Below are 22,086 nucleotides of genomic sequence, written 5' to 3' on the forward strand. Positions count from 1 at the left end.
ACGTCCCCATCACGCAGGGCTTTCCAGTCCCTGGCTGCTCTCCCCGGATCCCGTTCACAGGGAACGGTGGGAGCCCAGCTGTTAATTTGATGTTACCCCTCAGCGAGATGTTAATGCTGGTGAGGTGCAGATCCCAGCGGGATCCCTTAAGGGGAGCGGGCTCCTGTTCACAGCCGCTGGTCCCGGTGTCCCCAGAGCTGTACGATGGCAGAGCGTCCTGTGTCTGGCCTGAACGGGCTACGGGCAGAGCTGGGACAGGGCAGTGGGACAGCAGCAGCCCTGCTTTTGGGTTACAGCCATCGCATCCTCCGCGCCACCACAGGTTCAGATCGGACACCGGGAAAAGTTCTTCATGGAGCAGGCGCAGTCCCCGTCCCTGAGGGGATTTAAATGTCACGCGGACGTGGCACTTGGTGGCACGGCTCGGTCTCGAGGGGCTTTCCCAGCCCGGTGACTCTGCGGTTGAACACTCGCTGTTGTTCCCTGTCCGGGCAGTGCCACAGGCGGGCGGGCACCGCCCCCTGCCGCGGGCTCTGCCCGGCCCTCTGCGGCGCTGGCCCCGCCGGGCCGCCGTAGCCGCGGCCGCCCCGGAAGGGCTGTGGCTGCCGGCGGGGCGGGGCGGGGCGGGGCGCGGCCATGGCGGCGGCGGAGCCGGGCCCGGCCGGGTCGCTGCGGCGCTGCCTGGCGCGGCTCGGCGCGCTGCGGGCCCGGCCCGACGGCAGCCGCCGCACGGAGCTGCACCTGCTCTTCGACCAGCTCATCTCGGAGAGCTGCGGGCCCGAGCCCGCGGCCGCGCCCGGCCCGCAGGTACCGCGGGATGGGGCACCGGCACCGAGGGGAGTCCGGGGATGTGTCCGCGTGGGGAGGAGAACGAGGCGGCCTCGGCCGCGGGTGGGCCCGTCTCGCAGCGCACGTGTGGGGCCATCGAGGGGGGTTTCCCCGCTGTGCCACCCCCGTGTCCCCAGGCAGGAGCCCCAGGTTCCAGCCCGCGTTCCCCGCTGCGGACGGGATGGTCCCGCACACCTCCCGCGCTCCTCTGCCCACCCCCGGGCCCTTCTCCGGCCCCTTGGTGACTCTGAGCCCTCCTGCCCTGTGCCGAAGCGCTGCCCGTGGAGATATGGTGGCTGACAGCAATAGGTGGGACTGTGTCCCTAGGCAATTTTCATAGTCTGATATTGGAAAAGTAGTAATTTTTTAGGCCTTAAAGTAAGCCCTTCAAAGCTGAGCACACTAGATGATCAGCATGGATGCTGCTTAATTGGCAACACGCAGTACTTCATTATTACACTGCTTTGTCTTCATTTTATTTCCAAAGCAGGCTTACTTTGCACTTTGGAATGAATTGATTTTTGAACAGTGCTCTTCTGTTCTTTGATCTATCTTGGTATTTTTCTTGAGCCATTATTATTGTTTTTGTAGTCCCTAAATAATAAACTCAGGCTTTGCCTTCCAGGATGTTTGTGCTGTGCTTGTCCAAGCCTGTCAGTTGGTTCCCCTTGATCAAGAACATCTTGTCAGCAAAGTCTGTCAGCTTATTCATCACTTACTCAACAGGTATCAGGTAGGAAGAGTTTGGCCATGTCTCTCCTGTCCCTCAATAAACCAGAGGAACTCTATCTTTTGCCAGGGCTGTGGAGCCAACCTTCAGGCAGAGTTTCTTGGATTTTCATTGTGTTACTTGTTTTTGGGTAGCTGAGGCTGTGGTCCGGTTTTAGCATGGTTCCTCATAAAACCACCTCTCAGTCAGAAGTGATTCACCATGGGAAATAGTCTTGGTTTTAGGACCTGTACATTTTAGGACTTGTACATTTATCCATTTCTTGTCAGGTGTGCTCTCTGCTGGTATGTGATTTTAACAGCCAAATCACCTGAATCTGTGACCAGTTTCTCTGGGTTTACTGACTGCAGCAGCACAAAATGATGTTTATCTTGACCTTTTCTGTTATGACAGGTGATGGTTGATGAGCAGAACTTGAATTTCCTTCTCTCTTACTGCATCTCTGCTCTGAGGCAGTGCAGCTCCTGGACACATGTTGAAATTCTTCAAGCCTTAGCAGCTCTTGTTTACAGTAATGGACCTAAGTGTCAGAAGGTGAGTTTGCAAACAGAGAGAAACAACAAAAATATTTGCACCACTGCTGTTTCTACTTTATTTTTTTTTCCTGGCAGAAAAAATAAAAAAGTTCTCAAATTGTGTTACCTTTCATGCTAAGATTAGATCCCATTTAAATAGTGGCTGATATTTATGGGAAAGTTGAATTTCAGTTGTATTTATAAATAATTATTATTCCCATGTGGAATACTCTGTACCTGCAGGCTGCAGCTGTAGGGATCGCCATTAACTAAGGGCACAGGCATAGCTTGCAGACCAGCAGGAGGACCACGGGGAGCTTCAGCTTGCACATAACTCCACAGGCTCCACTGAGAATGCTGAAATCCATCCTGTAACCAGACCAGGGCTTTAGCTCGGCGCCGTTTCAAAGCAGAGGCTCTCGGGTATCAATCCTGTGTGAAGCTCCTTGTTGCTGCAGCTGACAGTGTTTGAAATGCTGAATCCTCCTGCTGTCGCCAGCTCATGGCAGCTTGCAAAGCAATCTCTGCTGTTGGGCTGAGCATGGGGTGGTGATGCTCACAGTTTGGGAGCTGCCAGCTTGTGTGGGCTTGTAGCCTGTGTAGTGGCAGCAGTTTGGTGCAGCAGTTGTGCCTAGCTTAGCTTCATGTCTGGGAGGATAGCATAAACTGGGACTCAGCTCAACTGTGCTCAACTCTTGTCCTTTTTTAATACAAAATAAGAGGACTTACGGAATTAAGGTTTTCATGCTGTTTTTTATAAACCTAAATCTGTCTCTGGAATCTGAAATTGCAGCTGAGAATTTTTAGGGTTTGTTTTACTTGTCATTATTGTGCTTTGGTTTTTGATTGGTAATAAATTCAACTAATTTCACTTAGTCAGGCCTTCTCTGCGCATGATGCTTATCACTGAATGACCTCTCCTTGTCCTTGTCTCAACTCATGAGCCCTTCCTTCTATTTTCACTCCCTGCCCATCTGAGGAGCAGTTTTGGTGGGCACCTGGTGTCCAGTCAGGCTCCAGCCACCTCCCATGGTGTTTAGCCCCCAAACACAGGACCCAGGAGGCTGAGGGAGGAGCACTGAGCCCTAATGACTTTTGATGGTTTGTTTTCAGTATCTCCCAGATCTGCTGGGCAAGGCTGGGCTCCTGCTGCAGTTCAGTGACCCTGCCCAGCCAGACGTGGAGCTCAGGAGAGCGGCTGTGCGCAGCATGGCAAACCTGTGTCTCAGGTGTGTACAAGCATTTTCAGGTGGGTTAGAATGTGTACATCTGCCAGCACAGGGCCAGCAAGGCGTAGGTGCATGAATTTGAAATTCAGAGCTTTAGTATTCCAAAATACTTGTGCATAAAACCATAAACTCTCAGTCTTCCAGCAAATAATGTTACAGGGATTAGTTTAGGGAAGGAAAGCTGTTGTGCTGTCTTGTTTTTCATGCAGAAAGTTTCCTTCTGTCCTCTGTATGGTAGAGCTGGCCCCTTTCAGTCAGCCATCCATCCATCATCTGGGCTCTGCAGGCCAGCAGAGGGCTTGAGTGGGACTTTGTGTAACTTTATGAAGCTGTGGACAGACTGCAAACCAACCTCGTGTCTCCTGCTCTAATTTTAGTGTCCCTGGACAGCCATACCTGGATGAGTCCTATAGAAGTGTCTGTTTTCAAACTTTCCTAAGTGTTCTGCAGTCTTCAAAAACTGCTGATGTGGATGACATCACTTTTTGCATGGTAAGTATGGGTCTAGTTGTCTAAAATACTCTAACTAGGAGATTGTGCTGCTGGAATATATGGAATTTGGAATGTTGTCAATTAAGGTTTTGCTTTAATAGTCTATAATTTATCAAAGTACTGTCTCAGTTGAACAAAACTGTAATTGCCTAGAAAGCTGCTTGAAAGCTGTAAACCTTCAGCATTTTGGGAAGGAAAAGTAAGTAATTATTTTGTTTTCAGTTACTGCAAAGTGCACTGAAAGGTGTTCAGTCGCTTCTCAATGGTGGGAAGATGAAACTGATGCAAACTGACCAAATTGGAGCTCTTCTGGCAGTGTTAAAGGTAAATCCTTAAATCTCCCTGGAGAAAGAGGCAGACACTGTGAGGTTCCAGGGAAACAGGGGAAGATGAGCAAGAGGGAGCAGAGAAGCCTGAGTGTGGGGGGAAATGGAGTGTGAGATAAAAAATACTGAGTTTCTCTCACGGCATCTTCACTGCACTTCCCACAGCAGAATGTGAGAGGAAGATGGGAGGCTTGGGGTTTTTTGGACCTACTTGAAATCCTTCTAGACAAAGATGGATTTCAGTTGCATAGCCTTGTACATGGGAGAGGCAGGACCCGGGGGAAGGAGCACAACTGAGCTTTCATGAATTCACCTGAGTGAGTAACAGTAAATCTGTGCATGAGAAAGAGACAGAATGCTAACATTTGTGTTCCTGTTGCAGAAATGCATGTTCCATGGGCTACCAGGACTGAGCATAGAGGTGCCCACAGCCCTGTACCCTGCTCCCTTACCCCAGTATGATAAAAGGTCACCTGTCAAGCAGGAGCAGTCAGAACCAGCCACCTCTAAGCAGACAGGGGTAAGCTGGGCTGCTCCTGATTCTCCAGCCTGTTTGTTGTGATTGTGTCTTACTTGTCGTGATATTGGTGACTCTTCATGACCTGAGCATGTACATTTGATTCTTTGCTTCAAAGGTGTTGGTTATAAATTCTGCACTGAGTAAAATTGCTTTGGGAACTCAGGTGGCATGAACAAATGGCTCTGCAGGGTTTGGCTTTCCTCAGTTAAGCTTTGTGCAACAATTATTCATCCGTAGCCAAGAATTCCTGGCCTGCAAGCACTGGATTGATGCGTGCAAACTCACCAAAGCTTTTGATTTTATAAGTCACATTTTCTCTCCTAACACTTGCACAATTGTTTGACTCTTTCTTAGGGAAGTCAAGTTCAGTTAAGACTGATTTCTTGCCTCATCTGTTCTGCTTAATCCTTCTACGGGTTATTTTTTAACTCTGTGAATACTTTGGATTACTGATTATATGAAAGACATTAGAGAAAATAAAGTTATCTAGTCATGTTGACTTGTTTCTTTTTAGATGGTGAAAAGAAAGGTTAGTTAGTGTTATCTCCTGTAAATCTAAAAGGACTACAGAAGTATTTAGTGTTGTTTTTTAATCACTTTTGTGTGAAATATGATTTTTAGCTAAAAGTTTTCTTGGATGTATTTTGTTTTACTGATGAAGAAGCCAAAGCTTAGTTTTTGAGGCTATACTGAGGTATTACTGAAATTTTGTGACTGTTGCTACTAATTAGCAGAACTTAAAAACTCAGATGCTAAAGAGTGACTGTTTCTGTGTGTAAAGTATTGCAGAGACATGTAGCTGCATTTACGTATTTGTTAAGTATTGACTAAGAAAAATCAATTTTTTGTCTTAGAGCCGAAGAAAAAAGTGCAAAGGGAAACAAAAGAAGGGAGAGTTTGGGGAAGAAGGAAGAGAAGATTCAGGGGATGCAGGAAATGAGTCAGTGCTGGGAGCTGACATGCTGAAATTGCACTTGGGAGATGTGCAGAACAGCCCTGGTGCAGATCCTCGGCCTCGTGCATCGGATGTGTGTGCTGGGAAGGATCCCCTGCCTTCACATCCCACGGGCTGGAAACTCATCAGCAGCAGTGAGTCCGAGTATTCCGACACCGAAGGTGGAATACAGAGCAAAGTGAGGTGATTGTTGTGCACATAAGCATAAAAAACATGGGGCCCATACAACACTTCCACATGATCCTTTGTTCTTAATCAAAACTGCTGAGGAAATCACTTTCCATTTTGATTTATGAGATGATACAAGAAAATTGGAAGGCAGTAATTCGTGTTGGTTTGGAAGTAAATTTGTTCTTCCTCTTCCTGTTCTTGGTCTAAAAGATTTCCTCTCACAGCCAGTGATTAATACACATGAAAGAGGTGGAGTCCATCCCTTGTTCCTGCTGTTTTCATTAATCTTTTTGTTTGTGTTTAAGGTCTTACCAAGCCAATGTTCGCCAAGGGGCTCTGGCCTGTTTCCTCTCCACTATAAAGTCAATAGAAAAGAGAGTTCTTTATGGCTATTGGTCAGCATTTGTTCCTGATGCCCCTGGTATTGGCAGCCCCCAGTCTGTGTCCCTGATGACTATTGCTCTAAAGGACCCTTCTCCAAAGGTGAGGCACTTCTGAGAACAAAAATTGTTCTGGTTTCCCCTATTAATCTTAGGAGTTGTCTTCTCTGGGCTTCAGTAAGTGTTTGGCTACTGCCCAAGAAATAAATAGGAAGTATTGGCTAAGGAAACAAAGGATTGGTTCGTGTGTTGCTTAAAGCTATGAAAAAAAGATAGTTGGAGATGAATTTTCTCATTCTGGAGAGGATTTCATGCATTTTAAAATTCTCCACCTGCTCAAAGGAGGCGTTAAAAGGTACCACAAATGTTTTATCATTTCAGACACGTGCCTGTGCTCTTCAAGTCCTCTCAGCCTTCCTGGAAGGTTCCAAGCAGTTCCTCTCTGTGGCTGAAGATGCCAGTGACCACAAGAGAGCTTTTACTCCCTTCTCTGTCACTATTGCTTCCAGTATCCGGGAGCTGCACCGCTGCCTGCTGCTGGCCCTGGTGGCAGAGTCCTCCTCTCAGACACTGACACAGATAGTTAAGGTACCTGCAAATGTGCTCCCAAGGGCTGGCACTGCTCTCTAGATTGAGTCCTGAAGAAAGATTGCACAGAATTGCTGTTGAGGAGTGAGGTGGTGGTGGTGAGAAACAGACCTTTGTCATCTCACAGGATTTCATTGACTGAGTCATCCTGCAGAATCATGGAATCACAGAATGGTTTGGGTTGGAAGGGACCTCAAAGATAACTTTGTTTCAATCCCCTGCTATGGACAGGGACACGTTCCACTTGACCAGGTTCCTCAGAGTTCCATCCAGAGTCTTGGGGTTTCTTTTCAGCACAATTCTCTTTTTTCTGCATTTTTTTGGTTTTTGGAGCTGAATGAACCTATAAAATTATTCTGAAGACTCACATTGACTTTAAAACTGGAATCCAAATTGACAAATCCTTCCATGGGCTATTAAAATTCCTTGGTCTTTGTGCCACATCACAGTAGTTAAATCCTTGTTCTTAGGAGCCAAGTTTGTATCCAGTGTTCACACAGCAGATAATTGAGGTGTTTTTTTTCAGGTGCCCTCAGATAATGAGCTGAGTGACCTAAATTCCAAATGTAAAAACAAACGTGTTGGAGGCAGGCTGACATTGTAACCAGCACCTTTCTCTGTGTTTCAGTGCCTTGCAAACTTGGTTTCCAATGCACCCTACAGCCGATTGAAACCTGGGCTGCTTACCAGGGTGTGGAACCAGATCAAGCCCTACATCTCTCACAAAGGTTTGCATTCTCTCTCTGTAATATTCCTCCCCTCCTCTGTGCTCCATAAATTCATGATTCAGTAGCAGTGGATGTTTATAAATTACAATCTGTCTTGTCTGAAAACTGCTGAGGGAGGATGCTGGGCCATCAGTGAGGTTCTGATGGAGTTTTATTTGCTTTTTCTTCTCCCCCCGTTGTCTCCTGCAGATGTTAATGTTCGAGTTTCCAGCCTCACATTGTTGGGGGCAATAGTTTCTGTCCAGGCCCCTTTGCCAGAGGTGCAGCTGCTTCTGCAGCAGCCCAGCTCCTCAGGGCTGAACAGCAGCGGCAGCGCAACCCCTCGGCGCTTCAGCTCCTGTGAGCAGTGGAGGAAAGCACTGCCCTGGGCAGGGGAAAGCCCTCTGGACAATCCAGCAGGGTGTGCCCCTCCAGAGCCCTGCTGGCTGCTCTGCCTGTGTGTCTCCATCATCGCCCTGCCCAGGGAGGATTCCTGCTCCGACAGCGACGCCAACTTCCCGTCCCTGGCCAGTGTCTACGAGCCGTGTCCCCTGCGGCTGGAGGCCCTGCAGGTGGGAGACACTCACAGGGAGCTTGGCTCACATCCAGCTGTCTCCCTCACTTGTGGATTCCCTCTGCTCCCGTCTTTCTCAGGGAGATTTAGGCTGAGGCCTTTGCTGGTGCAGTGGGACTGAGCTGCTGTGACTCAAACGTTTTGATTCCATGGCCACAGCATGACTGTCCCACTGCAAACCTGCTGCAGCAAGTTCATCTGCCTGTGATAATTTATCTTCAGTATTTTTTTCAATATTTTTGGGGGTGTGTGCTGGCAGACTGTGAGTCTTCCTCATGTAAACTCCTCCATACAGAATCTAAATTAAAGTTTTGATGGAAAACAGTGGGAAAGCCCTGCAGTCAGAGAACAGTCTGCAAGGAGCTGTGGAATGACTTAAGAAGTACCTGTGGATGCTGAGGCTTAGCTCTGTCTTAATTCATGTAGCCACAGCAAAGGGTAAGATTTTGTAACATGCATCCCAAGAAGTTTCACTCTTTTTCTGGAAATATTTGTTAAATATTTGTTAAATCCAGCTTCAGAAGAGGCAGCAGCAGTGTTACAGGAGGTACAGAATGTCTTGCTCTTAGTTTTTTTTTTCTACAGGAGCCCTGACTTGCAGTAAATAATTCATGGTCTTGCTACTTGATAGCGCTTCTGTGGCTCTTCTTTGAACAAGATAATGGAACAGAGAGGCTTTTAATCATCTCTAGTATTCCAGAAGTTGTGCTGCAAGGTGTATCTGTTACATCAGAGTTCAGTATATGGTGCCAGGGTTGATTAGCCCATTAACATCATTTCAGTGTGTAGCTGGGGTATTTTGGGTAGACAGAAGGAAAAAATGCTGAATGGAATTTCTTTTGTCTGTGTTCAGGTGTTGGCTCTTCTTGTGAAAGGTTATTTCCCTATGGCTCAGAGCTATTTCCTAGAACTTGGAGAAGTTGCTTGCAGATGCATGGAAGAAATGGATCCATCCATCCAGCTTCATGGAGCCAAAGTAAGAGCAGGAGGACACCTCAACGTTGTTTTACCAAGTCAGTTTTGTCTGTCTGTGTGCTTTGCAAATGCAGATGAGTGGGGATGAATATTCAGAGCATCTGTGTGTGTGATGTAGAAATGCAGTACCCTGACACTTTGAGAAGTGCACCTTCTGCTTCCAGTCTTGAAGTCTCAGCAGAATTTTGTTGCTCTGCTGAGTCACCAGGAAGCCTGGGAAATGGAAGGACTACAACACTGGTCCTTCCCTGACTGAGCATCAGCTGCAGGGACTGGACTCTGTGACCCAAAGATTTCCTCTTTGTGCAGTAGTCTGTTATGCTGTGCTTGCTGGAGACTTTATGTAGGAAAGTAATTTCCTCGTAATTTCAGTACTAGCAGGGACAGAACAGTCCAAACCAGTACTGAATCTTTTATTTTTGTTCCCTGGGTGAGTAGATGGAGTCCTAGGTTAAGGCTCTATAGTTCCCTGGTCCTTGAGTCATCCCTGATGAAAACCTCCTCCTTGTGTTTTGTTCTTTGTAGCTTCTGGAGGAGCTGGGCACGGGCGTCCTGCAGCAGCACAAACCTGACTCCCCCACTGCCCCTGAGCAGAGGGTGCCTGTCAGCGTGGTAAGTGTGAGATTCCACCTCACTGGGCTCCTTCCCTGGGCTCTGCAAAGTCACTGGCACAGCCAGATAAATAATAATTAAATAATAATGAGATAAATAATTGCAGGGAAGCAGGAAGGGACTCAGACTGCAGCTTTATGGATACCTGGATGGACAATTTCTGGAGACTTCCTGCAGTAATTTGGCAGTTGTTCTTGTCTGCAGACAGATGTGTTGGGTTTTATTTCTTTTTACATGATGTTAACCCTGTGTCTTTGCCTCTCCTCTTCTCGACTCTTGCAGTCTGCTGTAGCTCAGAGAGCTGGAAGAGCAGTACTGATTTTGTGTGTCATTACTGCTGCATAAAACTTTCAGAATTTTGGTGAATTTGCATTGTTAAAGAGCCAAGCCACATTTTCTGGCTGGTCACAAGTTCAGAGAGAGTGGCCAGAACCACAGTATGTGTGAATTTAGAAAAATGTATTCTCTGTTGGCTAAGTTTGCAGAAGCTGAGTAATATGGGCCTGTTTAAGTCTTCCTTCTGTGAACAGAAGACAAGCTTAAAAATTTCTTTGGCTCATGCTGTTTTGAGCCTACAAGACAGGAAATGTGTTCAGTAGCATCAGGCTCCTGTTATTTGCTATGAATGTAAATTGTCAGGCAAATGAAAACACTCAGCTGTGTGGATTCAGGAGTGGGATTGCAGCTATTTAATGCAGTTCAAATTTCAGGGTATGACAGTCATCTTTAAGACAAGAACTTAGGCTTAATTTCTGAGTTTAAAAGATGAACCTGGCTGCTTCTCCTGCAGGTTGTGACCTTCTGGACAATGATGTTAAATGGCCCTTTACCTGGCACTCTGCAGAACTCCCCCCACGCCACTCTCCAGACAAGTGCCTGTGATGCCCTGTCCTCTATCTTACCAGAGGCTTTCAGCCTCCTGCAGGTATGAGAACACACCTTTAAACATGGTGGTTTTACTTTTGAGGCTTTCTCCTTGTCCACCAGATTACAGTAGTGTAAAGCCTTGTAAAACTTATCAGGCAAAAGTAAAGAAACCTTCTCAAATTGTATTTTTCTCTTCCTGAACACTGTAACTGTTGAAGGCTGGAAAGGGCAGTGTTGGGAGTAATTAGCGTGTCAGAACAATTAAACTGTGGGTCACAGCAGCTGTTTGGCCCTGCCGTGAATACCCAGCCTTGGCAGTCTTGCACAGGAGATGGAGGACAAGAATTTCATGGCATGAGGGAGGGCTGAGGGATTGTTATTCTGCTGGTTAATTCTTTGAAGAGCCAGCTGAGCCAACAGCCAGGGCATGATGTTTTGCACCCATTTGCATGTGGGTTTTTTCCCTTTGCAACATGAAATATGCTTTTAAACATGAAAGCCTTGGCAGTGGATCCCCCCTGCATTGTGCAGCTCCTTCTGTGTCACTGTGCCCTCGCTGGGAGTGCTCTGCCAGATCTCATTTGCCCAGGAATTGCTGGTCCAGCAGTATCTCTGGAATTCTCCAAGTACAGTGTGTACTTCATCCCCCTGTACTTTGATCCCATCCCCTCTCCTGTCCCTGTGGCCAAGTGGGGTCAAGTCAGTGCCCACTCTGACCTTTTTGTCATGGGCTGGTGAACTGACAACCTGCCCAGGCTGAGCTCACCCTGCCTGCCCATCCTGCTTAATGAGGGGCAGAGAGGGAAGGAGGGCAAGAGCAACCCATCCTCTCTGTTAGCTCTGATGGGCCATTCCTTCTGCTTTGGATGAGAGTTGATGCTTTGATTTTCTTTGTGGTCTTACCCAACAGCAGTGAGATCCTGTGTGCTGGAAGCATTCCTGTTCCCTGGGTGGGCTCAATTCATTTTATCTAGAGCATGCTCTGAGTGGAAGCTCCTTCAGATAGAGGCTCTTTTAGAGAATTTGTGTGTCCCTGTGGGACAGAGCTCTCCTCAGCCCCCTGTTGCCACTGCTGCTCCTCATTGCAGGCTGACCAGCAGATCCTGTGTGTCACGTTGCTGCTTGGCCTGAACCACAGCGAGAACCCCCTGGTGAAAGCTGCTGCTGCCCGTGCCCTGGGAGTCTACATCCTCTTCCCGTGCCTCAGGCAGGTCAGAGCCAGCCCACTCCCTTTTTCTGAGCCATTTGGTAATGAACCATAAGAATGTGGAATATAGATTTGTTTGAAATTAATTCACTTGACTTTCGGCCTGTAGTGTATTTATAGATTTCCTCACTGGCTCCAGACTCACTCTTGCCTTTTGTGTGAGAGCAGAATCAGTGCAGCTTTAAGGAAGGTGAAGCAGAAGTGAGAGGAAAAGGAGAGAGGTCAGGATCTTCCCAGGCTCTCAGGGATGGAATCTGGAGTGGTTAGGTTGGCACAGAGGAGCTGCAAGAGGTGAGGGGGAGCTGGGATGAAGGGAACAGCTGTACTGTGCTCTGGGGAGTTTAATGTTGGACTTGATCTTTGAGGTCTTTTCCAACCTTCAGGATTCTATGATTGTAACAGGTTTTTAATGTGAAGCCTTCAAGTTTTTCTTGAAACTAAGAAATAAAGCTTATTTGGAGAAAAAAAACTTGTTTTTTTCTACAAATATCATCTTAGCTTGGCTGAGCTGGAAGATTAGTTTTTACAATGTAACCTTTAAGTGAATGATTTTAATAAAAAAAAAAATGCAGTAGCTGACTTTTGAGTTTAATTCCAAAATACTTTGAAAGAAAATCCTTTACCATAGGCACATGTAATGTGCCATAGAAGAGAAGATTAGACAGGCAGCTCAACAGGGAGTTTGGAAAAGCAATTACTTTAAGAGTGGGATTTGATGAGTATAAGGTTGGCAGTCCATGTAATTATGTTAAAATCCAAAGTAACTAAATCACTGATAGAATTAAATAATCTGTTGAAGCTTTTCAGTAACAGCTACCCAAGGGTGGTGGGCTTGGTCAGCATTCAGGCTTGGACTGTTAATTAAAGGTCAGGCAAAGCTGCAGAGAGCACCATGAGCTCATTAAAAGGTGTCACCTAGAAAAGTAAATGATCAGAGCTGATCTCTCATTCTTCCTGGAAAAAACAGAGTGTGTTACTCAGGAAATTACCTGTGTTTTGAGAACTTTATAACTTTGCAGCAGTTTTTGCTTTGACAGGATGTGATGTTTGTGGCAGACACAGCAAATGCCATTCTGAACTCCCTCCATGACAAGTCTCCCAACGTCCGTGCCAAGGCAGCCTGGTCCCTGGGCAACCTCACAGACACCCTGATCATCAACATGTACGTGGCACACCCTGCCCCTGTCCCCAAGTGTCACACAGACCAGAGGACACGGCCTCAGGCTGTGCCAGGAGAGCTCCAGGTTGGACATGAGGAGGAATTTCTCCATGGAAAGGGTGGTCAGGCTCCCAGGGCCTGCCCAGGGAGGTTTGGAGTGCCCATCCCTGCAGGTGTCCAAGGAAGGCCTGGGTGTGGCACTCAGAGCTCTGGGCTGGGGACAAGGTGGGGATCAGGCACAGCTGGGACTCAATGCTCTGGAAGGGTTTTTCCAACCAAAATGATTCTGTGATACTTAACATCAAAAAGAGCTGAAATTTGGCTTGGATCCTTCTTTTTAACCACCCTCTGCCTGTGTTTCTGCCAGTGTGTGACACTGTTTAAGCATCCTGTATCCATCTGGGAACACCTTCCCCTGTCCCAGGGTGCTCCAAGCCCTGTCCACCCTGGCCTTGGACACTTCCAGGGATGGGGCAGCCACAGCTGCTCTGGGCACCCTCACAGGGCTTTTTCTAATACCTCATCTAAGCCCACTCAGTTTGAAGCTATTCCCTCTTGTCTTGTCACTCTAAGGAGAGACTCTTTAAAACTTTTCACTTTTCCATTTCTTGTGTGTTGCTTGGTGTAATGACATGGTTCCTTTACTTTCAATGTAACACAGAAGTAAAATTAATAAATATTTAACCCTTCCTCAAGCCAGAGACTGAGGGAAGCCCAACCTACTGTTACATTTTTAACAGGAAAATAGTTATCATATATTCCTGCCACAGAATTACCACTGGACAATTCCTTGCCCTCTGTTTTTTATTACAGACTTAACCATTGCTAACCAGCTTTCTTGCATTGATAGTTTGGTTTTAAATTAATAAACATAGTGGTCACATGCAGAAAGGTCTGCCTTACATATTAGCCTTCTAAAGAGTGAAGGTTGTTTGTTCATGGGCCTTTATAAGGGGTGGTATCACATCTTTGGGGATGGAGCAGATGAGCTGGGTGTTCACAGGGTGATTCTCCTGCCAGGGAAACCCTGGGACAAAGCTTCCAGGAGGAACTTTCTGATCTCCTGCTGCTGAAATTGCTACGGTCTGCAACGGAAGCATCCAAGGACAGAGACAAGGTAAGGCTGAGGGGAAGGAGGGTGGAGTTGGTGCAGTTAACTCCTGCATTAAAAAAAGAAAAGGGCACCAGTTACTTTAGGTCTCTTTGCCCCAACGTTTGAGGGGAGCTGCAGCTCATATCCTTCCCTGAGGGCTGGTGCTCAGAGGTTTCCTATGGTGTTTGAGTTGCACGGAATTTGGGCTTTTCCACAGAGCAGGGGTTTTGGTTTGGTTTCTGGTCACTTGCAGAGAATGATCTTTCTGGTGGCATTCAGGAAGACACAGTGTGATCCCAGCTGTGCTCCTTGCTGGCTCTGAGATGATTTCTCAGCAGGCTTGACATCAAACCTGCCAACAGCCCGAAAACTTGAGAGGTTTCTGTGTGTTCCAGGTGAAGAGCAACGCTGTCCGTGCCCTTGGGAATGTGCTCCATTTCCTGCAGCCCTGCCACGTGGCCAACCCCAGGTTTAGGGAGGCCATCAAGGAGTCCCTGCAGGCCCTGATTGCCACGGTGGGCAGCGAGGCCACCATGAAGGTGCGCTGGAACGCGTGCTACGCGCTGGGGAACGTGTTCAAGAACCCTGCCCTGCCTCTCGGTGAGAGCCTGCTCCCCTGCCTCGGGGCTGCCTCGGCACTTGTGGGGCTCATCAGATCACCTCTGGTGCCAGTGGGGTGGAGAAGATGGGGGGAAGCCAACGAAGCTGAGTCTTGCTGTCCCAGGGCTCTTCCCAGTGGAACAGACTCCTTCCAGTGCCAGTGCAGGTGTAAGTGCTGTGTTCAGCTGGATGCAAGGAAAGAGTGTGAGGGTGGGATTATAGGTGTGAATAAGTGCCAAGTGTCCTCTTGTAAAACTTCAGGAGATTAACTGCTTTAACTACTATTTGATTTCATAACCCCTGATTCTCTCACTTAAACCACAATAAATTCAATCAATGTCAGCCCATTAAATATTCAGGAGACATTTTTAGTTTTGCATATTTTAGCTGATTAAAAAAGGGGTTTTTTTTGTTGTTGTTTTTTCCATTCAGGAGAGGCTCCTTGGGCCACACACGCTTTCAGTGCCCTTTCCTCTGTAGTCAAGTCCTGCAAGAACTTCAAAGTGCGAATCAAGTCAGCCATGGCCCTGTCCATCCCCAGCAGGAGGGAATGCTACGGCTCCACGGAGCAGTTCTGCCAAATCTGGAATGCCTTGGTGGTGGCCCTGCAGAGGAGCGAGGACACCGAGGACTTCCTGGAGTTCAAGTACAGCTCCAGCCTCAGGACCCAGATCTGCCGGGCTCTGCTGCACCTGCTGCAGCTGGCGAGGAGCACGGACCTGCCCCTCATCGGGGGCAGCCTCAGGGACCACGGGGACGCCATCAAACCCTACGTCCTGCAGTACCTGAGGTCCTCAGGGGAGGAGAACGAGGCAGGAGTGCACACGGACCTGGGGGAGAGGAAGAGAGGATTGCAGGGAGCCATCGACCATCTCAGTGGGATAGAGAGAGAGCTGCAGGGCAAGGCGAGGGTGAGAGTGTCCCTGTACCTGGAGGATGTCCTGACAAACCACACCAATGCCACGGAGCTGACAGAAGCTTGAAGGAAATGCCCATTTCAGTGACCAAAGCTTCCACAGGGAGCACCGAACTGTGTTCCCTTGCACAGGACATCTGGAGGAAAAATTTCCTGCTGCTGATACTAAATACTTTATTTCAGACTTAATTAATAATGCCTCTAGGACTTAATTTTTATATTATTATTTTTTGAGGTTGTGTTTGGTGAACTCTGCTGTTGCCCTCCCTGGGGCTGGTTTGTGCACTTTGCTGTCACAGCGTCGCCACTTGGAAAACAAACGCCTTTTCCTCCTCTGTGTGTTTTATAAAGCTGCCTGTTCCCTCAGCTTATCTCAAAGCATTTTGTTCCTATTGCTGCAGGATCCAGAATCATGTTTGTAAAGCAGGGGGTTGGAAGAATTTTGTTTTTCAGAGCACTGCAAATGTTGTCACTCTTGTGTTCCTGCAATAAACCCAAATACGCCAATATTTGAAGAATAGCTTAGAGCAAACACCCTTTGCCTTTACCTGTCTGTGTTCCTGCTGTTGTACACCTGGCCTGTGCCTCCCTGCTGCCTCCACTCGTCCTGTCTTCCAAAAAAATCTAAATTCCTCATTTCCAGATGGATGGTACTGTGCTGCATAAGCCAGAAAGTTCAAAGTAGCTTCTCCAAGGCTGGAATTTTTGCTCTCCAAGCACATCTGTGGGAGGTGCAGGGATGTTCTAACAGCACATGGATTTGTTTCTGGTTCTGGAGTTCTGTCCCCTTCCATTCCTCCCCTCTGGTGTTACTTACTCTGTGTTTGCTCAGTGCTTACTCTGCTGATAGCCAGGGGAGCACTGAGCTCTCTGATGTTGCTGGGGGCAAATCAGCACGTCCAGGAATGAGTCGGGCTCTGGGGCTCTCAGAGTTAAGTGCCTGCTGTCCTAACCCCGGGCTGGATGTTTGAACAGAGCTCAGGGCAAGCCCTGCCTGTTGTAAAACCTCTGGGGGATACAAAATTCATCTGCTTTGTTCTTTCACCCTTGCCGCTTCAGCAGGCCTCAAGTGCTGAGAGTATCCAAAACTTCCTGGAATCATGGAGCCTTTTTCAGGGGATGGATGGGGCCAGTTCTCCTGCTGTACCAGCCCCATGTGTGTGGTCAGGCTGGGAAACCCTGGCATGGAGGAAGAGCTGAGCATCCCTGCTAGGCCCTGTCCTGGCTCTGCTTCAGGTGACACATTTGCACTTCAGCTTCACTTGCTCCTTTCCTCTCTGGCTGCTGCTGCTGTAGCTGATCCCATCTTTGAGCTCCCACACCTGAACCAAGCCTGTGTTTCTCCACTGCCTTTGGGAGAAATCTGTCCCAGAGCCACTGAAAGCAAAACTTTGCCTGGATTTCTTTCCCAAAGTTGCTGACATCTCTAGAGCTTCCTCCATCCTGTAGCAGCTGGAATGCTGGTGCTGAGGCAGCTGTGGGACTTGGGAGCAGGGTGTACCTGAGCTGGGTGTGCTCCAGCAGCCCCATCCAGTGTCAGGCTGTTCTCTGGATGGAGAAATCTCTTTTTATGCACCCCAGGAAGCAGGTAGGAGCTGCTGTTATTCCCAAACAGGGCTTTGCCGACCCTCTGGGGACAAAGGGACCCTGTGTGTGCCCTGTACCAGCCCTTGCTGCCCATGACAGCCACAGGGCTGGCTGGGGCACGAGGTGCTCGAGGCCGGGAAAGGCAGCACCTTCCCCACCCCGGCCAAGGTTTTATTGTACTGCCTCTTTATTGTTGTGTTTACAAGCCAGGCCCTTTATAGGTTTTCCTATGAATAGTTCCAAGGAGAAGGTAATTACCTTATCACATGCAGGATGATTTATAGCCAAGGTGGCAAGGGACATTCAAGCTCCACATCGGCTCCGTTTGAAAGACAATCCGCCTGTTCCTCCGCGGGGTCACTGGGTGGGGAAAACAAAAGGGCTTTAGTGCCCGGCCCGATCCCGGCCCGGGGATGTCTCCTGCGGCCGAGCAGCCCCAGGGAGCGTTTCCCAGGCCCGTGGCAGCCCCGTGGGGACACCTGCGGTGATGGGCTCTGCCGCAAGGAGCAACCACAGCGGGTCACTTCCAGCGGCCCTGGGGCTGCTGAAGACCCCCTCTCGCCTGCACCCACCTGCTTGGATTGTTAGCTTTCTTTTTAAATTGATTTTCCCCCTTCCCTACAACAACTGTCTCCGTGACCGGGGAGCAAAGGCAGTGATTTACCGGCCACCCTGCGGCTGTTGCGCCCTGAGCATCCCAAGGCAGCGGGGGTGCGGCCCCGGTCCCCGGGCCACGAGGTGGCACCACGTCCCCGGGCACGGCGACAGCGGCGGTGCCGCTTGCTTCTGTCCCCTCGGTGGGGTCCTGGTTGTCCCCTCGGTGCGGTCGCGGGGTGCCCCCAGCCCCTGTCCCCACTGCAGTGTCCGCCCGCAGCGCCGGGATCGGAGCGGGGCCGGGATCGGAGCGGGGCCGGGATCCGAGAAGGGCCGGGATCCGAGCGGGACCGGGATCCGAGCAGGGCCGGGATCCGAGCGGGACCGGGATCCGAGCGGGACCGGGATCCGAGCAGGGCCGGGATCCGAGCGGGACCGGGATCCGAGCGGGACCGGGATCCGAGCAGGGCCGGGATCCGAGCGGGGACGGGATCCGAGCGGGGACGGGATCCGAGCGGGACCGGGATCCGAGCGGGACCGGGATCCGAGCGGGACCGGGATCCGAGCGGGACCGGGATCCGAGCAGGGCCGGGATCCGAGCGGGGCCGGGATCCGAGCAGGGCCGGGATCGGAGCGGGGCCGGGATCCGAGCGGGACCGGGATCCGAGCAGGGCCGGGATCCGAGCGGGGCCGGGATCCGAGCGGGGCCGGGATCCGAGCGGGGCCGGGATCCGAGCGGGACCGGGATCCGAGCGTGGCCAGCTCTGCCCGTTCCCGTGTGATGAACGGGATTTGGGAATTTTCCCTCCCGGCCTTTGGCCCCGGGATGCCGGTGCTCCCTCCGCGCAGCCCCGGGGCTGTGACTCCGCTGTCAGCGACATCGGCCCGTGAGCAATGGGGTGGCGAAGGCAGGGGTGATTTCCAGTGGCGAGGTCAAAGGGAAGAGGCTGATCCGCAGTTCATGCCTGCTGTCTCCACTGTAAAAAATGGCCCCGCGCTATCTCGCAGGCCGTCCCTCCCTGGGACCCGCTAATTCGGTGATTTTTATCCTGTCTGTTTTCCTTTTCTCCCCTCTGCAACCTCCCGGCGCTCCCCCTCGGGCGGCTCCGGGGTCGCCGCTGATGGATGGAGCCGGCAGCGAGGGGATCTGGGCACAGCCCGACCCTGGCTGGCCTGACCTGGCTGTCACAGCTCTCGCCGGGGACTAAAGCCTGTGGCAGGAGGGATCCCAGCAGGAAGGGTGTGGGCAAGGAGGGAAGGAGTGTGGAAGAAAAGCCTGGGAACCCCAGGGCTCTGGGCACCGCAGCGCCAAGTGGGGATTGGGATAGAGATTCTGAAGAGGCTTGGAAAGCCCCGGGGAGCAGGACTGTCCCTGGGGTCATTCCTTCCTGTGCCACCCCCGGGAAAAGGGAGCCCACGCTGCTCCGGGGGGGTCCTCTAGCTCCCCGGGAGCCCAGACTGGTATTTCAGTCTAGACGTGCTGGTATTTTTTCAGTCCAGCAGATTTCCTTGATGGCCCAGCACTGGAGCAGGGGCACGCTCGGCACGCTGGCACGGTGGCAGCTGCAGGGTGGGGGGTGCCCGCGGGGGCACAGGGGGCACAGCCTGGGCAGGCGACGTCGCCAATCCCCGCTCCTGGAGCGGCAGGAAAAACGTTAGCGCTGGAATGGGAGGGAAAACTATGTGGAACTTGAAATCCGCTCGTAAAGCCGGCCTTGCCGGGTGGGAGGCTTGCCACATCTTGCTTGAGCGCTGGCCCACGTGCAGAGGGCTGAGATGGGCTGGGTGATTCAGCAGCTGCCCCCGTTCCTGATGCCCCTGTGTGCTGCTGCACTGCCAGGCTTGGCCTGGGGAAATATTTCTGGGGGTGACCGGCTCAACTCTGCCGAGTCCCCATGACTCGGGCCCGTCCCCTCGACTGCTGGGCTGCTACTTTTAGCAGCTGCCTGCCCGGGCAATGCCCCTCTCTGTGCCACCCATCCCATGAGGACCCATCCCAGCCACCGCCGGGGGGACAAAGGCGGCTTTCAGGGCCCCGGCCGTGCTTGGGCGGCCTCGGAGATGTGTGAAATTCGGCTTTGGCCCAGCTCCTTCCTGGAGCGGAACTGTTCTCAGCGAAACCGTCCCCACCACCCGCCCTAATGGCTTTTCTCTGTGCGCCCGCATTAATGAACGCGAGGCCCAGCCTAATCGGGGGGAAGCCATGCAAGTAATTGCTTGAATTTTTAATTCGGGGTTATGATAGGGGAATCAAAGTCACACGGCAGCCGCTGAGGCCGCCCGCGGCTCCGCACCATTGACTCCCGCAATTTGCTTTTGATTTTTGCCCTCCTGGCTCCCCCCATGGCCCGGTGGGGACCCCGCTGGGGGCTGGGGCTGAACCCTCCCAGGGAGCAGAGAAATGTGCTTGGAGTGGGGGTCTCACCTGCAGCAGGGACTGGGGTGAGCCGGGCCGTGCCCGTGGGGGGCTCTTTCCACAGGTGGGAAGTTACAGCATTTCCTCGTGGAGAGTTGGATTTTACTTTTCTTTTGAACCTTCTGAATTCCTCTAGTTCCATTGTGGCAGCTCTTGCCCTCAGTCTGGGGAGCCACCAGCGGGGATCCCCGGCACAGAGCACGTCTGGTGCCACCATTGTCACACGAAGGGGCAAGTGACACAGACACCCGTGGCCGTGACACGTGGGATGGTGGGGCTGGCCAGGTTTTGGGTTGGGGCTTCCCTGTAGCACATCTGGGGCTCGCACTGAAGCTGCCCCAAATTTGGGATCCCTGTCCTCATGGAGCTCCTCCAGCCCTGAGCATCCTCTGGGCCTTGGCACTGGCCACGCTGCTTTTGTTTTCCCAGAAAACAACCCCACCTCCACGTCGGTTCCAGCTCGCTTCCCTCCTCTTTGTCTTAAAATTCATAAGGAGTCAGAGGACGCGCGGCAAAGCAGAATGGCATCCGTGCAATGCCTGCCCCTGTGGGGGCACAGCGGCCAGCAGGGCCACCCTGCCCACCACCGGCATCAGGCTGCGACGAGAGGAGCCCCGGGGCCAGTGCCACGCTGGCCATCGGGCACAGCCGGCCCTGGGACGGTCCCCGCGGGCACGGGGCAGCCCGGCTCTGCTCGGGGACCCGCTGCCTGCCCGGCTCTGCCCCGTGACCCCGTGTTTGGGGTTTGGGCCGCTGTTGTGGTGTTCCTTGTGCCGCGATCCCATGGGCAGATAGCATTGTTTGCCCTGACACGTAAGCCAGTGACAACCTGCAAGAGCTCTGGCATGGATTCGACCGCTCTCCCGGCCTGCCCTGCTTCCAGCGCCTTTTTATAGCCCAGCAGAACTTGTTTTGCTGTGGCAGCCAAGCAGAACCTGAGTGCGAGCTGGAGCTGCGGGGGGACGTGTGTGTGGCTCACGGTGGGTGCTGGGTCACGTCCGCACCCCTGCGGCCCCAAACACCCCTGCAGCGGGTCCCTGCTGCCCTCGGCTGCCCAGCTCCAGCCCTCCCCTCCAGCTCAAGACCTGTGGAGATTGAGGGAAACCCCCAGGATCTGAAAATGAGGGGTCTGGGGTTTTGGGGGGGTCCCAGAATGGGGACATACTGCTGGGGAGGGAATGTGGTGGGAAGGCCACCAGCACGGGTCACATTGTCATTGCCATGGGCAGGGGACAGGCTGAGGTGGTCCTGACCCCACTGCCTGTCCCCCTGGCAGAGTAAAGGGACACCAAGCAGCCCCACAGGGGTCCCAGCTGCAGGTGAGGGGCCAGCAGGCCCCCCTGTGCCCCCCCAGAGCAGCAGAGCCTCGGCACAGGATGGGAGGTGAAGACGGATTATGAAAGTGTTTCTTTGCTTTGCTTTTGAGAAAGGAGAACTTCAAAGGGGCCATTTATCACCAGACAAAGAGAGTCGCGAGTTATTTGCAAAGTGTAGGGGAGAAACATTAATTATCGGTGTGACAGACAAACGCTGCTGCTGGTGTCCTCCTGCCCACCCTGCGCCCTGTCCCAGCAGGTCCTGGGTGGCTCCTGTCCCACCTGTGCCAGTCCCAGCTCCTCTCTCGTCTCCTGCACCTGTGCCAGGTGGACCTGCGGAGCTCTGGGTGAGGGCACTGGGGTGATGGGTGTCCCCAGGGTGATGGATGTCCCAGCATGGGTGCACCCACATGGCCAAATGGGGGTTCCCCACGGTGTCCCCGGTGCTGACACTGCTGCCAGCGCAGCCCACGTGGTGCCCGAGTGCTCCTGTGGGGTGAGACCAGACCCTGATGGGGATAAATCCATTCCCTTCAATCCATCCCTTCAATCTGAGCCCCAGAACATCTCTCGCTGGGTGATGCCCAGGTTCATGTTCGCCGTACTTGGAGCAGGGGGCTCCACACAGGTGGAAGAGGAGTCATTTCCACACCAGGCCTCGCTCTGGGGCTCGGTGACAGCTCGGGCATGTCCCTTCCCTGGGGGCTGAGTGGGCTGTGCAGCACAGCC

General features: G+C 51.6%; 1 protein-coding gene across 1 annotated transcript; it reads left to right on the forward strand.

Annotated features, from left to right (window-relative positions):
* The first annotated feature begins 636 nt into the window (after positions 1–636).
* On the forward strand, positions 637–15,978 carry HEATR6 (HEAT repeat containing 6). Its single transcript, XM_005525672.3, has 20 exons — positions 637–807; positions 1,454–1,561; positions 1,952–2,092; positions 3,187–3,302; positions 3,680–3,794; positions 4,017–4,118; positions 4,503–4,640; positions 5,495–5,778; positions 6,072–6,249; positions 6,528–6,734; positions 7,363–7,462; positions 7,652–8,013; positions 8,869–8,991; positions 9,516–9,602; positions 10,393–10,527; positions 11,558–11,680; positions 12,714–12,838; positions 13,856–13,952; positions 14,324–14,528; positions 14,961–15,978. Exons 1-20 carry the CDS (start codon positions 637–639, stop codon positions 15,509–15,511), a joined length of 3,468 nt encoding a protein of 1,155 aa, XP_005525729.3. The 3' UTR covers positions 15,512–15,978.
* The last annotated feature ends 6,108 nt before the right edge of the window (positions 15,979–22,086 follow it).

The sequence above is a fragment of the Pseudopodoces humilis genome, chromosome 23 (assembly GCF_049639895.1).
Source record: "Pseudopodoces humilis isolate 2021_Gansu_Grassland_sample_001 chromosome 23, ASM4963989v1, whole genome shotgun sequence".
In the NCBI taxonomy this organism is placed as follows: domain Eukaryota; kingdom Metazoa; phylum Chordata; class Aves; order Passeriformes; family Paridae; genus Pseudopodoces; species Pseudopodoces humilis.